This window comes from Mixophyes fleayi, chromosome 5 (genome assembly GCF_038048845.1).
Source record: "Mixophyes fleayi isolate aMixFle1 chromosome 5, aMixFle1.hap1, whole genome shotgun sequence".
In the NCBI taxonomy this organism is placed as follows: Eukaryota; Metazoa; Chordata; class Amphibia; order Anura; family Limnodynastidae; genus Mixophyes; species Mixophyes fleayi.
The window spans coordinates 232,693,095-232,710,700 of NC_134406.1; the positions used below are offsets into that span (position 1 = coordinate 232,693,095).

The window sequence follows — 17,606 nt, forward strand, 5'->3', positions numbered from 1 at the left end:
CAACTTTTTTATTTTTATTCTATTTGCTAGGGTATCCTGGTTGAACTTTGGTTTTTTTTTGGTTTTCTTTTTTACATAAAGCTTCGCAGCTTTAAACTCAGAAATTCTGATGATGGTGCTGCCAGTTGGTGATAGCTGCTGACTGCAAATAGCTGGCCCATAATGATGTGATATCATTTCACAACGAATACTATAGAAGTGAAAGAAAGACTTTACTTTCTAATAAAATTCAAGACCTTACAAAACTAAATGTAAATAAATGCAGGGGTCTCATGTCATATACATGAAAATGTCAAGTTGCTACTATAAACCTACTAAGTAAAAGTACAAACTTCTTTCGTTTCCAGAATAATGGGATTTTCTGTTGATCGTCCAATCAGTCATGTAGAAGAAGGACAGGGGGTGTACTATATACATGTATAGAGCCACAATTACTGATCATAGAACAATAAAGGAGCAGCCGATTAGACATTTCAGGGTTGTCCTTTCATTGCTGTAGCCCGTCATCTACATAGCATGCATCTATTAAATGGGGCCGTAACATAACCTGCCAAAAGGATCTAACTTTTACCTTGATAAACATCATGAAAACATTTTTGCTAATCATCCATCCATCTCCCAATTAACAAAACTCCAGGATTCCCATAAACATGACTCTGGTGGTTCTGGAGTCGCTCACCGCAGCTTCTCCAGGCATAACAGCTGTGAGTACACTGAGAACGCTGTTCAGTGGACGGCTGTCAATACATGGCTGCCACAACCTGTCCAATCAGCTGCTGACAGCTTTCCACTGAGCAGACTGTGCAACTTCTCCACGCTGTTCTACCTACAGAAGCAGCTGCTAAAGGCGACAACGGATGAGTATCAGAGGCTTCTTTGCTTCGTGTAACAGAGCAACAAATATAGTGTTTTCATGGTATTCTCCTTTAGTTTGATGCTAGAACACAGTCATCCCCACCTCCCCCCTGAATTCTCACCTCCTCCTAACCTTAACTTCCACAACAAGGAATAGGCTTGCTGAATTCTGCTAATGGAGATGCTTAAACATGTTTACAAGTCATATGCAAAGTAACACTGTAATATAAGACTAGAAAAGCTGGTTAGACTAGTGCGCTTCGCTCAAAAGCAAATTTCTAACCGGCACACAACGTTCAAAATCCTTCTTCGTAAAAAGTCCCTACAGCTGCATGAGTGAATCTTTCACGTTGCTTCGATCAGCTCTCAAATGTTTACCTTGCTCTTTGATCTGTCGAATCTGCTTCACAGTTTCCTTCAAGATTGCACATTTGTCGGGTTTAACGTTAAAATTGTCAATATCATTAAAATTTGCAAAAATCAGCTCGGCAAGCTCCTCAATGTATCTGTTCTCCTGTTCACGATTACGCTTCTCAGTGCTCCTCTTGGGACTGAAAGAGACATGGAAAGCAATAGAATGATTGTTATGATCTCCTCTGGTATAGTACATACTACATTGCATCGGTACTACACATTTACATTTTGAATAAATGTAAGCGCTCACGTGCAGGGACCTCTCTCCTATGGCTAGATTTACTAAGCTGCGGGTTTGAAAAAGTGGGGATGTTGCCTATAGCAACCAATCAGATTCTAGCTTTCATTTATTTAGTACCTTCTACAAAATGACAGCTAGATTCTGATTGGTTGCTATAGGCAACATCTCCACTTTTTCAAACCCGCAGCTTAGTAAATCTAGCCCCTAGTGTTTTCCTTACATAATTCTGTGGGTTTTAATGTAGTTATGCAACTTTGTAGTTTGTACATCTCTAATTTTGCCACTTCTATATCCCTTGCATCGCCTTACAAATAAAAAGATAATACATCATTACTCACCCCTTTCCCAGTGAATTTTAATCTTATTTTATAGCAATGATACAACTAATGTTTTCTGGGCCCCCTCAGCTCCATTATGACAGACTTGCACATTGGCAATGATCCCACAGGACAGTATATGGATTGCTACAGTACCCAATACTACTTTGATTATTCTGGCAAATGTCAGAGCCCTATAATGTGGGTTAGCGCTGTAGTGGTTGCATCTATGTTAAAGGTATATCACTGCTGCCCAAGTTTTGGTATGAATGTGTTCAACAACTTGCTGAATACTATAAAAAAAAAAAATAGATGTCATACATGAAAGACCATTGAGGTTATCAAGGATGGGGAGGACCGCATAAAAAACATAAATAAACCACCTTTAGAAGGGACTAGTTGGAAACTTGCTGTATAGAATTGTTTGATGTACACATTTCGCTAAAGCACAAGTTTTTAAAGAATATTTGACAAGGGCCAGAGCAGTTAATTGCATCCAATCTTCATCTTTTGTTTGCTTAGAATGTTGTGAGTTTATTAGCCAATGATCACAGCAGTAAGGATTACTTTAGGAGATGAGCGGGCTGATCTAGTGGGAGGCAATGACCTGCCCATTATTATGGTAGAGATGACAGGGCTGCATGTGACTGGGCTGTGTAATGAATGCAGGAAGCACAGACTGAGAAGGGGCAGAGCTGCCAATAGTGCACATTAGGTGATGCAAGACCCCTGTCACACTAAGGGGGTATTATTCACTAAACTGCAGGTTTAAAACAATGGGGTTGTTTCCTATAGCAACCAATCACATACTAGTTATTTCTTTAGCACATTGTACAAAATGACAGCTAGAATCTGATTGGTTTCTATAGGCAACATCTCCACGTTTTCAAACCCCTCAGTTTAGTAAATATACCCCTAGATAACAAATGCACATCTGTATGAAACGGATCACGGATCATGCATTTTATTTCTCAAGCAAGGAACAATTCTTGGTGTAAAGAAACAAAAACAAAAACACAACAACAAACAACAGAGCACTGTGGTGCCTTATATTTTAACAACAATAAACAATATTTTGCAGAGACCATTGCTTCTAAAATATTATTATCCAACCAAAAAGAACACAACTGCTACGGAGACGCAGACAAAATGGGATAAAAACTCTCAGCATAAAAGTTTTTGGAAACTACACAATGTGTTGGGCGATGACGTCAATGTGTGCTTTACTGCTGTAAAACACATTTCTTTCGACATCATGAAAACTTTTTCTTCTAAATTTCAGGTTATTTATTTATCTTAAACAATTTGTTAGCAAAGAGCGGTTTTAACTGAAACGAGTTCCAAGCCGCAGAGATCTAAACACCAGAGCACAAAAAGCATGGCCTCCTTTTTAATATTCATGTGTTCTTATGGGATGAACTATGGTAGGAAGGGCAGCCGCAGCTTCAATACTGTGACCAAATGCCACAACGATCTGTTCACTGTAGGACTCTAACCAGTGTTTTAAAACTGTATCTGTAAGTAGTTTTTTAATATATTGAACCTCCACTTTCACAACTGTAGAAAAGTCCCATCAGCAAATAGATTATATCAATCCGTTGCAGGTAATTTTTACAGATATTCTGAATTTTTAAATCCCATGTGGTCACTGGCGTTGGAACAACCAAAGATCAAATGCCAATGACATGACAAACATATATAGGGTAGTGAGCACTTGTATATACATTTGGGATGGTCAGTGAAGAACACTCCATCTCAGTGGTTTGCTTCTCTCCTTCAGTTTCAATGGTAACTTTTCACTATGGCGCAAACAGTGGATATGTTTTATTATCACTAATTGGCCGATATTGTTGTGTGGTCCAAATCCTGAGTCGCTTGAGTCTGGCTACATGAGCAAATGGCTGCTGTGTAGTGTCTTGTAGGGACATTAACACACAGGGACTCCATAGCGATAGAACAGAGAATAACGCTTGATAAAGGGATCACTGATAACAGAACACAGACATATGTTTAGCAGTATAATCCAGAAGAGTACTAGATTATTTCTTCTGCCCTTTTAAAAAGGGACTCAAAATGAAAAACCAGGTACTGTTCATTTCTTTGGATGATGTAAGTAATATTTCTTTATTTGCATGGTCCTAATAGGAATGTGTAAAAATAATGAGATACTGTGGAGGAAATTAACACCCTGTAACGCCACATGCTGTCTCTTAGCACTAAAACAATGTTCCTAGTCTTCAATCCCAAACAAAATATGTATCTGAATCACACAAAGACAGTCACAAGATTGTGTTAGTCAGAGGGCTTGTCCCCCCCCTCCCATAGCTGCATCAAATGTATGTATGCGTGTGTATAACATGGCCTAGTGCACAACTCCACCTCACACTCAGCCGTGTCCTATTTTCAGCTTGCTAATATAAACAATAACCATTCTAATACTGCTACTTTTACAATATTTACAAAAACAGTGTGATATATATATATCTATCTATCTATATATACTGATATATCTATCTGTAATTTAAAATGGGTGGAGTACTGTAGAGATGAAACAGAAAGACCTTTATTCCAACGTCTCAGACCCTGATGGGACCTTTACCGATAACTTACCTTGATAAAGAAATTTCTTTTACACCTTTCAATAGAGAATGTCTGTTACTGTTATTATTTATATTCTATACCTCCAAACCGGCCCCCCCGGATCACTGCGTAGGTGGAATGTAGGAATTAGTGATTTTCCTCGATAGGCACCGTTTCCCCACTGCGGTCTGTCTGGTCAATATGTAGCACCTAGCCTTGTTTTATTACTCGGTTAGTTCCCGATTGTAAACATAGTACACTATAGAAGCTAATGTGCACAATAACTTGTTTGTGAACCTTATTTATGCATTAAAATATTAAATTTACATCCTGCACATTCATGTTGTGCTCTTCACTTTCAATATATAAACAGATATTAAATGCTAATTAATGATATTAATTTGCATACTATGGTCACTGCTGAGTGGAGACGTCAAACATGAAATTCTGCAGGTGAACTGCCCTAGTAACCTCCACCATGACTCCGGCTTTGAGGACTGTGGCTCAGCAATGTTTGGCTGAATGATCATGCCCAAGTGAATGAACAGCAGCAATACTACTACAATTACCTGGGGCCAAGCTGATCGGGGCTCTCTTTCCTCTTCCGTTGCTCTGCCCTGGAAGGGTCCGAGGGATTTTCTCCGATTCCACTCATCTTGAAAACATATCAGCAACTAGGGTAAAAAAAAAAAAGGTACAAGAATCAGCAAATGCAACCTGCATGTCTAATGTACATGTGTCTGGTGAGAAAAACAGTATCAACTTTAAAGGCAATTATACATTTCTTATCAAATATTTCACAAAGAAAAAAAGTACCTATGTACCCAAAACTTAAAACATCGCACACACACAATGTTTTGTTGTTTATTACATTTGTGTTCCTCTGCTCTATCAATACAGAGAAGTAAATGAACACAGCAGAGTGTTCTATAGATTAGAAAAAGAAAAACAGGTCATTATAGTTTGTAAAAATTCTATGTGCACAATATCTGAAATAAATGGTCAATCTGATGGATGAAAAGCGTTAGGAGACTGTAGTATTAATGGTGGACATTATATGCAGCAATATCACCTAGTGTACCCCCAAGACAACTGCAAACGAGATCAATAAGGAGTGCTGGTAAAAGCAATTAGACAATGGATCTCTCCTGAATGCATTGAGGTCCGTTACAGTGGTCAACGCTTCCTACTTTATACAAACAGCTGGTTCTCAGCCAACATGCTCTCTCACGTGTGTGGACAAATTGTACTGTCATTTTATCGCTCATCTCTCTGAGCACCGGGATCACAATGATTGGACAGCTTAAGAGTTTATTTTGGGACGCTCATTTATGGACTAAATTTCGGGCACATACATGTTTGAGATGTTACTTTCTGAAATAGAGAGACTTCAATGAAACATTGTTAGCGTTATCAGACTATGATAAACGACAATATTCTTTCGCTAGACTGAGTAAAGAGTTTGCCTGCTCCCAATTGTGTTAATCAATGCAAAAATACAGAGAAATTCCGCTGTGAACAGTCAAGTTTAAATAAATGAATTATAAACAGACATACATTTCCTTTAATGCTGGAAACACATGGTAATATCCAGTCATTCAACCCAATAGGCAAACAATGGGATATATATGGGATATATTACCCAAGTAGCACAACAAACGTGCGTGGTGGCCAGGATCACACAGACAATGTTTGTTACTTGTGTGCGATGTAGGGTGAAGACAAATTCATGAATAGATGACATGGATAAAACATACATTTTGAAACAGCACACCATGTGTCTATATTCTGCTTGGTGGGCCGAATTAAAAGAATGTTTAAAAAGAACCATAATATAGGTTGAAAATGCCAGTTAAAACTTACATGACTTGGGCTTTTATTTAAAGACGGAGCTAAACCAAATAAGACAAACATATTCTACAAGTTAACCCGTGCATGATACTCATGCATTCTAGTCAAATCAAGCTACTTAAGGTGTTAAAAAGATTCGTCATGCATTTGGGGCTAGGCCAGGCCTCCTCAGGGGAAGAGCGTTACTTCCCGAAGTAAGCGCCCTTTTTTAACGTGGTTTTGTCCACATGTCACCACCTCATCATTCTTCTCCATCACCTCATCCTTCATTTTCATCGCCACATCCTTAATCTCCATCATCTTACTGTTCTAAAACCTCTCGATACACAACGTTTCTGCTAAACACCTTATCGCTGTGCTCAATCAGTCTCCCTTGAAGGGCAGTATTCATAACCTGCACTTTCACATCACTGCTACTCGTGAAAATGCGACATACAATTGTCCATGACCAAACACAGGCTCTGGTAAATAAATACCCACACGGTCGAGTTTGAGCCCTCAACTGGTAAATTTAGCCTTTACTACCCTTCCCACGGGGGGGGGGGGGGGGGGGGGTGAAGGGGGGATGATGGAAGTTAACTGACTTCACTATTATAATTTTTTTGTCAAATAATGTCAGTATACCAAATTTCAGGTCAATTGGATGAGCCCTTTCTGAGAAAATAGTTTTTTCCACACACACACTAACACACGCCGCTAGGCTTATATATATTAGATAACCCGTTGTACGAGTCTCCTAGTTATAATAGATGTATAAAATATGTATTGATCACTGAAAGTGATCAATTCATATTTTTTTTACAGACTGCTGGTGGCACCTGTAGCTATATAGGGACTGATAGAGCAGTGTCAGACCAAACACATTGACATGTCCGAGAATTATCACAGCCAATATCAGATCATTTTCATACACAACTAAAAATCTGGTCAGCAGCCAACAACAATTTATAATGCTTATTATAGTATATTTGTGAGGGGCCATAGTGCTCTGCAGTGCTGGACAGCAGAGAAACCAGGGACATACAAGGTAGACAGGAGAACAAATGGTAGGGAGGGCCCTGTTCGTGTGAGAGCTTACAGTCTGCCCATCTGCCAGTGTGTGTGGGTTAGTGACATTTACACTAGGTGCTTCAACCACACTTACAGGATCCTCTATGATCCAAACGCTCGGTCAGAGGACGGAAGTGCTAGATCTGTCTAATACGGCGACGTAAGTGTTTTGACACTGGAGAATGATTTTGTTGCCTTGTGCCCCATCCAACTGGCAGGTGAGCCACCCGGATCACCATTATATTAGTATTACAATCTCAGCCTCTCCTGATTATGTGAACATTATGAAGAAAATTGAAAAGAAAAAAGGCACTGAAATCAACACACACTTGTGGTTTGCAATGTATGCCTTTGTTGAGTGACAGCAGTCATGAAGATCCCACTACACGAAAACATTTATTTGATAACAAAAATGCTTTTACCTGATTACTATATTTGGCTGTTGTAATGATGTGATCTACCGATAAGTAAAGGAGGGAAGGAAACATCTGCTGTATCATGCACTGCTTCTAATACAGCACTGTATTTGATTTAAGTCAGTGACTCTGGATGTGGTATGGAAGCCAAGGAAAATATATGCAGTGGGTAGTGAGGGACTTCTGTGTAAACAGCTCAATTTGCAAAGAAAAGTAACAGTGCAGATTACTCTACAACAAATCAACTTTTTATTGCCATTGGTTCTTCCTTAAAGACATAAAGCAAAGATTTTCAAAGTGGTGTAGACGCAGAAAAATAAACTGAAATATGGGTGTGTAACAACAGGGGGGTTTAAATCTACCTGCATTACCCTGCAGTTCATTTAGAGGATCATTTCCACAGCATGAAAACTATGTAAAACAGTGATCAATAGATTTTGCTTTTACAATATTCTTGTCAAGTTTAGCAAAATGATGGACCAACTGAATATACAACAAGACACTCTCAGTGTTCTCCCGGGTGCTCTACCCGACTGTTTTTACTTGCCACCCGGTGCTTGGAGCCCAACAGAATCCTATTATAGTGGAACACACCATTAGAACAGGCACTATGTGAGCACTACAGCCAGCAGTGTGTGTTAGACCACCAGTCTGACCAGTCCTGGCAGTTTTCATTATTGCAAAGTATTATAACTGCCACCACCCGGCTACTTCTAAATGCCCCCCGGCTTGCAAAATGTTATAGGGAGAACACTATACTTCCATGATACAACCATCATGTGCTAAAACCACTATAAACACTTTTAAATTTGCTTAGAATGATGATAAATGCTTTTAACAACTGTCAACGAGAATGTGTCTTATGAAGAAAACTTGAAAATTGATGGACTAAAATAATTTTTAACTCATTAAACTTAATTGAAATTCATGTTGTACAACCATAATCAAGAGGGCAAACAAAGTAAGATAGGAACACAAAGAAAGAACATAAATAGGATGAAGGTTAGAGGGAGGCGAAAGGGAAAATAACAAGCATACCAAGTAGAAGTTATTTTAATATGGTCAATTATCCACAGGTGGTAAAGTACATGCTCTTACTAGTTTTTAATACTAGAGAAAGCATGTAAAAACAGGCATGGGAATACCCACTAGTATTTGCTGCCGTCTTTTCCACGCTGCTTGCTCCATTTACTTGTGTTGACAAGTGGACAAATTACGGTCAATGGTGTGTTCTACACTGACCCCCCCCCTAGCAATCACAAGCGCAGGTTAAACACCGATAATGAGAAAGGTGATCATGACATGCGGTATAACTAGCGACGCAATGCCAGTGGTTAATCAGCATTAGAGAGCTGGAATAAGGAAAACAAGAGGAAAAGTAAGGTGAGGGGATAAATTACTACATGGTTTCTCAAAAATTTTAATTATCACACAAATTAATATGATGGTCACACAACAATAACAAAGAGCAATTTCCAAAAATGCAACTTTTTTTTTATCAGTAATATGTGAATAACTATAAGATATATATGTTGGTATCTCATTAACACTTTTATTTAAACTTTATTTACCTCTATATAAACGGACAGAAACTGCAAGATAGTATTTATTGAAGTCGATATTTGTTTGTTCACAATAAAGTTGTTTTATACACCGATAAAGTTGTAAAAAGTAAAAACGTGTGAATCAGAACAAGACAATTAAAATGATGCTCTCTTCGTCTCCGCTTACATGTGTGAAACAATGTTTGAAGTGTGGGCCAATTGTTTGTCAAGTTACAATGGCCTCTCCTGCCTTCTACTCAGTTATAGCCAGCAACTGTCTTGTCATGACTCCACAATACAGCTGACAAGTGAACCACACAACTTGATCTCACAAACGTATCATCCTATTCCTATACTGCAAAGTAAAAAGATGGCAATGTGTGACACGGAACAACTGCCAAATGCTGTTCCCCATTAATATAGTTAATTTACTCCACGCTGGTTTTAATATCAGTGCCTTGAAACTTTAAGTTAATAACAGAAAAAAAGCAATGGAATCAGAGTATGATAAGGGGGTTATATAGAGGTCACTGCATAGTCAGCAGAAAGTATCTGATGCTAACAGAGTACTGAAATTCAGAAGCACAGCAGATATATTCCAAGTGCATGAAGAGAACAATTTAGCACATTTCTTGAGAATTGGAGCATGCAAGATCTTCCCATTTAAGATCCAACATATGCAATTAAAAAAATAAAATAAGTTATTACAAATACACACAATATTGCATACTACATAAAATATTAAACGGCACAGTGTAATATCGGTCATTAGTTTGCATGCACATACATACTTAATTTAGACCATTTTATTTGTAGAATAATACTTGTCAGATACTACAATTTAGGAGCTTCATAGGCACCCCTATATTTAATGTATAAACGTGATTATATATATATATATATATATATATATATATATATATATATATATATATATATACATACACACACTATATATACACATATATATATATATATATATATACACATATATATATATACATATACATATATATATATATATATATATACATATATATATATATATATATATATACACACATATATATATATATATATATATATATATATATATACACACACACACACACACACACACACACACACATCTATATCACGTACAAACACCTTTCTAGGTCATTTCTACCTGAGAGGTGTCTAAAACTGAATACATCCCACAACACACCATCCACTCAGTAGAAATCTTACATTCCATTACTGGAATTACTATGGGAAGGTCATAACAAGAAGATAATCATTAAACTATGTCATTATTAATGGAGGAGGGGACAAACTGGTTATGCTGGTTTTACAAAGGGAAACCAGCTGAGTATCTGCTTAACTGAACTCCACCTCAATAGTTGTCAGGAGAACCACAACCGACATTAAGTCAGGAATGCAGCTTCCTCTGCTGTATGTGTATACACACCACATTTGTATATGTATCTACTGTACACAGATAGTGACAATACTATGGAATGGATGTGGAACACTTGAAACAAGCAGACATTAATACCCCCCCCTGTTGCTAAGGTAACAAGAATGACCCCTATTGGATATTACATGCATACCAGTTTCTGGGTAATCGGATTGTTCATAAAAAAAAAAAAAAAAAAGTTGTGGCACATATGTTTATGTACTTGGATCATTCCCCAATGGTGTTGCTTTAAAGAGACAAAACCCAGCAGATAAACAGAAGTTATGTTGTTTTACACAGTAAAACTCTCACTCTCAGCCAGATCAGCCTTTTATTGTTCTTCCAATGAATTCTTCTATTGATATGCAAAGCACAAGTGCATGGACATGTGTTTACAGACGTAGTGGTGGTTCCCAAAGTCCAACGCCAGTGCTGGGGGGCACAGAGGGGTAGGTGCAGGGACAAAACCCCCCATGTTACCCCTGATTCCCAACATAAAACACCTGATTCTATTTATAACAGACCAGGGATCATTACACCCCGCCTGGGTCTAGCTGCGGAGAGATCACAACAGGGATCAGGGATCTCCGAATGGAGATATTTGGGATCTTTAAAAAAATATATACATGTAAAAAGTCAGAAGAAGGGGTCAAAGGGCAAATCATGACAAGGTCAGCGCAGCCCACAGGCTCCCGGCCTCGGAGGCTCCATGTCTGTAAACCACTAGGACGCGATCTGATTACTCAGCGAGCGGAGAAAAAAAAAAGTTTGCAAGTTACCTCCAGATACGTTCAGATCTCCGCACCGCGCTCAGCCAAACCCTGTACTGGGGATCATCTCCCTGAGAACAACATCCAGCCCTCATCCCTCCTCTGGAAGCCGTGTGAACCCAACGTGATCAGCTGCTGCTGCTGGAGAGACTCTTCCTTCCCATGTCACAAAGGCTCAGCTCCACCTTCCCTCACTCCCTGACAGCCGCCCAATTGGCTTCCAGCTTCCCCTCTGTTTACTATGCAGAGAGATCACTCGCTGTAGTTTGGTCCAAGAGGCTGCAGCCAGTTTGTGTTATTTACTGTTTCCTCTGACTGGGGAGGAGCCCGAGCAGTGACTCCGGATTATGCAACTAATCCTCCAATGGCTTGTTCTCTGGTTAACCCCGTCAGACGGTGCAGGGAGCCGGAGAGCAGAGCTGGGCTGCACCACGGCACACAGCTGTCAATCACCGGAGCGTCCGCGGCTATGTCGCAGCATGAAGTGTGATTAACCCTTTCGTGCTGACGTTGTCACTTTTACCAGCACCGTGTGTAAATCAGCCATAACCACATTTATATCCCACGCAGTGCTGGTAAACAGACATAGAAATACATTTGCAGCACCACAGAAGATAATTCTAATCACTTTAAAACTTATTTCCAGGGACACTTTGGTTCCCGGCAGCTACATGTAAAGCTGGGTACACAACTTTTTATGCCGAGCGATTTTACATGCGACCGATGTTCCGATCGCTCGGTTAATGGACTGCATACACACTAGCCTTGTTTAGGACGATAAAGGGAAGAGCGGACGTCCCGTTAGCGACTTTTTACAGCCATGTTGTCGTGAGCAATGACTTTAATTTCGTACTCACTGTCGTGGATCGGTCAGAAGTTTATACACACTACACAGCGGAAACGAGATTGGAACGAAAATATTAAACAGTACGACCAACCAAATGAGGCGATAATCGTCCATTTGGGCAGACTTTTGACCACCGATTATTGGACGAAAACCCTGTAGTGTGTACCTAGCTAAACAGTGCACTCTCGTCACATCTTGGTGCACAACAGTTCCTATCAGCACATATTGACGGAACATAATTGTCATGTTCTTGTATATAGGCCATCCCTTAATTATTAACACACAAAGCAAGACAATAAACTTACATGGCGAGATTTGCGTTATCTACAGACTATTATAACCATTATCCTATACAGTTGATCAGTATAGAAAAATATGGCAATTTTCAGTGTCAGGTTTAAATATGGGACTGTCCCAGGAATTAGGGCAATTTGCAACAATGGTCACTATTAACTGTATAATGACTTAATACTAAAGCTTGTCCATCTCAATGTAGAATTATTGGAATTATGGATCTTCTTTTTAAAATACCAGTGTTTGCTAGAACAGATTGAAAAAAAAAAAAAAACATGTTACATCAAAGGCTATTTAGTTCTAATGGCAACAGAAGCTTATGAGGGGCCTCTAAACAGACTGGTCTGGATTATTCATTAGAGATAAAGTCCAAAGTACAGCTGCATTGACAGCCTGTGACATGGATGGCTGAAGAAAACTTTAGTTAATAAACTTGCACCTGGTTGTATTTTATAATCTTCACAAATATATGGTTTAGACATCTATGCGCGTTACAGAAAATACAATTTCGCTAAAATGAGTGCCAACTGGTCTATTTTGTGAGGTAAACCTCATAGTATGTATAACAGTACCTGTATATTAGGAGATTACTGAACAGAGATTGCACACCTGACTTTATTCTGTAACAAACAAAAACTGCACAGAATTATGCACACACTATATTATCTACATTGAATTTAATGATTATTAACTTATGGATAAACAGTTACACAGTTGTATTCTTTTAACAGTAGCAAAATAACTAACAACAATTTATAATAAAAGAAAAAAAAAACTCTTTGTAGAAATTTTAGGGAGGCTGTTATTCACATTAAAGTGTTTTAAGCATAAAAAGAGACTCACGTCACTAGTTTCCAGTGAAAGGCTAGATCTATTCTCATGAATATTAGTCTAGCCCACAAACCAGCTGCCTCCACTGTGTGTGGGCGACAGGTATACTTAAGAGAAGCTGAAGCACATGGCTGGGCATTTTCGGTTGAAAATCAAACTCCTAAGGCTGAGTATACACGACAGGATTGTCACCCAATTATCATGTCAATCACACAATAAAACGACAGTTAGGTCCGATATGGCATTAGTGCGTACACTCCCACAATCATGTTTTATTGTACCCAAGCACATCTTATTTCATTTCAATTTCTAAACAGGCTAAAAATCTCTAGAAACGATGGAACAATGTTGTGCCAATTCTGCAGTGTGCATGCACTCACAACCTCTCCAGAGTGTGGAAAGAGTCACAATCTTTTCAGCAGATGGTTAGATGAAGTGCGCAGATCTGAAGGTAAATGGTGTAAACCGTGTAAAGTGTGTACAGACGAATCGCCATGCTGATCGAGACTTTCAGTCATTGGTAAAATCTTCTGTAGTATGTACCTAGCTTAAGACTGAATACAGAATGGCTAAAATACACCAAACAAAAAAAAGATAGAAAAATGTCCACAATCTGCAGCATTCAGCGACAGCCCTGCTCCCCAGCAGTGATAAGTGCCTCCTACCTATCCCCCAAAGGTTTGGAAGTTCTGAAAGGTTATGGTTTTGGTGAACAGCAGCAGAGTTTGAGTCACTGTTTGACATTCTCACCAACAGCTCAACACTTCCTGCCTTCAGCACGACACCCAAATGAGCAAATGAAGATGATTTATAAAATGATGGTGTTTTACAATGTCATTTGCTTAAGAGAAGAAAAAGGGAAGTAAAGAGAAAGTGAATTCTACACCATCATGTAACATCGAGCCATGTTTGTTTTTACTATTGTTCTCATACAGTAAATAGTAGTAAGATGTTATATCATACTTCCACTAAAGCTATCCACTTGGTTAACACCATCATTTTTACAACCAAGCTCCTGTTCAGAAACACTCAAAATATTTATGACACTTCCATGTGAGCAGTTACAGTCAAATATGATTGGATTAAAGTTCTAGGGTCGTGTTGGGTGGAGAGAGAGACACAAATACAGTAACATAAAAACAGGGGAGGCATAAATAGGCTGTGATATAACTGGTTTTATCTTTGGTATCTGAAAATATATAGACTCTGGGGGGTAGATTTATCAAACGTTTTAAAAAGGAAGAGAGGAGGTTGTGCTCATGGCACCCGATCAGATTATAGCTATTTTCTAGAATGTACTAGATCAGTGATGGGCAACAGATGGCCCACAGGCTACCACTGGCCTGCGGAGCCTTCACCTGTGCCCACACAGCCAGCTGCTATAGATATCATCAGAACAGGGGGTAGCTGACTTCTGCGTCACGCGAGCTACGGAGATCACACGGCATAACCAGAGGCGGCGGAGGGGGTGGGGTTGCAATGTGTTCCTCCTTCATCTATCCAGCCCCTTTGAATGCATGCACAGTCCTCCAGCTATTTCATCTTACCCCTCAATGTACTAGATAAAGGATAGCTAGTATTTGCTTGTAATGGACAACACCCCCACTTTCTATTTTTTGTAGGTTTGATAAATCTAACCCTATGTCTGTCTGACTAGACTGTAGGATGATCATCTTATATATAAAATTCATTGGTCTGTTTGTTTGTCCGGTTATGGATTTGGACACCCCTGCACTGATTGGGATGAAACCAACAGTTCACCTGAATCCTGGACAGGTTATAGAGGGGTTAGGATCCCGGTCAGACCTCACGTTGCTGTATGTTAGGCAGAACGCTGACCCAGGTGCCTTTTCCAAGCCTTCCACTGGATGGATTTGGATAAAAAACTTCAGATTGGTAACACTGGATCCCAATAGACATACTAGGGGGATGAGGTCCCAGTCGGACCTCCCATTGATGTATGCTGGGCAGAACTTTTACACAGGGACCCTGTTCTGGGTCTTACACTGGATGGATTTGGATGACATCTTAGATGCTAATTATTTTTTAAAATGTTCACAGTTACATCCAACTCATTGATAACTTAATAACTTGAAGATTTAAACCTGAGCAACACCAGGTACTTCAGCTAGTACCCTATATTGTAACTGTATAGTTGGAGACATTATATGCACTTTCTCAAGGAGGAGAAATGAAAAACAAGCTCTAATATTTTTTTTTTCTTAAACACAAACTTTACATTAGGCTAAGTACACACGGAGAACACACGTCGGTTGGAAAATTCTTCAAATGATTGTACCTACGACTAAAGGTCCGATCGGTCTGACGATTCACCCATACACACTACACAAGATTTACCTTCAGATCTGTGCTCTTCATCAGGTCCTCTTAGTCTTCAGAGAATGACAGCACAATATTAATTCTTGTCACACTGATTAAAACCACCTTGTTATAGCCATCCACATGTCCTAACGAATTTCGTTAGCTTCTGTGACTCTGAAACTAAACATTCTGTCTCAGAACAAACAAATTAATTATTTCTTCTACACCACTCTCTACATTTATTCACCGGGACATTCATTGCTAGCATCGGCTGAAAAGAGCCCAACTCCGTAAACTCTATGGAAATCGTGAGCATGAGTGCATACACACCACATGATCGGTCGGTGATTGGTCAGAAAATATTAAACAGTACAACCAACCAAATGAGCAGACAATCGACACTTTGGAACGACTTTCGACCATCGTGTCACTATACACACTAACCCGACTTCCGACCGAACGGTTGTGTGTCGGCTCATTTGCCGATTATTGGACGAAAACGCTCCTGTGTGTACCCAGCCTTACTCTCTGAAATTTGCACACGTTTTGTGCATCTCTGAATAAAGCAAATTTATGATGCTACCTTGGAAATAAAACCACAAACAAAAAGAGGATGAAACCACTGGAAAAGTGTTTTTCTTAACAATATTGTCTATGTGTGGTGGACAATAATACCATTATACATGGTACACACACACTTCCATACATTCACGCCCTAACAGTTGTTTATTTATGATCTTCATTATCATCTATAGATTTTGTTTTACCACCCCTGCATAAGATTCTCACTGCTTAGATTTAACACCTAAGAGTGAATCAGATCATGAATTACAAAATGTACAAACCATTTCTTTCTTTCTTTTTTTGCAGTATTTCAATTGACTTTACCTCACGTTTTAAGAATCTGCTCCTAAATCTGTTATGGGCAATTATTTTTACATATTTGCCTCTCTGTACCGTCTGTGGCACGTTACAATAATTTTTCTGAGCAACTGGCTTTATACAAACAGTGTAACACATGCTACGACAGTCTCATAACTCCCACTTATTATCTCTCTCATAATGACTAAGACATTAGAGAATCACCAGCACAAAGCATCAGTGAGTGCGCTTAATCTGCCAATAACGTACATTCCATCCCTTATCTCTGCAGGGCATCCTCCAAACAAGGCCCGTTATACCAGCACGTCTATTGGCAGTTCAACTAAAGCTGTTAAAGAACATATTAGCTGGCTTGGACATAAATCTTAAATCAGCCTCACTGAGCCAATAGGTCAAGTTTAAGGAAATGAATATCTACTGCACAACAATCAAAGCTGGCTATTATATCATAGTAGATTTCTCCTGATGGTCTGGTGCAAGTCACAGATCTCAGACCAGTGGGAGTAATTATAGGTTCTGACCCCTGTGTCCACCACGAACAAAAGCACTTAAGAAAGGGCTATACTGCCAGTGCCTAACACCCCCATAAATTATCACAGCAGGATAAAAACCAAAGCAGGACGGTTCTTTTAAACAATCGGCAAGTACCATAATAATGAGTTTACATACAGTGATTTAGTCTGACCCTCAGCTACTGGTGCAGCGTAGGGACCAGCAGACAGGAGCCCTTATTCTGCCGCACACTGGTACATGTTTATCAGAGTTCCAATCAAAGCATATGTATAAATGCAAATTAGGCTTATTCTAAGCCCATAATACATTATGCACATATATCTTAGTGAGCAGTAAACAGGAAATAATGTTATGATAAAAGCTTTATTTACAGTGTGCAATTTAAAGAGGGAATCTAAAGAGAAAATTACAGCACATGAAATGAATTTAGAATGATGACAT

At 39.1% G+C, this 17,606-nt stretch overlaps 1 protein-coding gene across 4 annotated transcripts in view; it reads right to left on the minus strand.

Moving 5' to 3' along the window:
• The window catches only part of NCOA2 (nuclear receptor coactivator 2), a 155,916-nt gene that overhangs the window by 44,920 nt on the left and 93,390 nt on the right, over positions 1 to 17,606 (minus strand). For 3 of the 4 annotated variants that reach the window (XM_075213628.1, XM_075213624.1, XM_075213627.1), the window contains 2 exons: positions 4,977 to 5,081; positions 1,234 to 1,406 (listed from right to left, as the gene is read on the minus strand). In XM_075213628.1, the coding sequence (XP_075069729.1) occupies positions 1,234 to 1,406; positions 4,977 to 5,062 (259 nt within the window). In that variant the 5' untranslated portion in view covers positions 5,063 to 5,081. Of the gene's footprint in view, positions 1 to 1,233; positions 1,407 to 4,976; positions 5,082 to 11,485; positions 11,783 to 17,606 lie in introns of those variants that run through there. The other variant, XM_075213625.1, reaches the window with a different exon arrangement.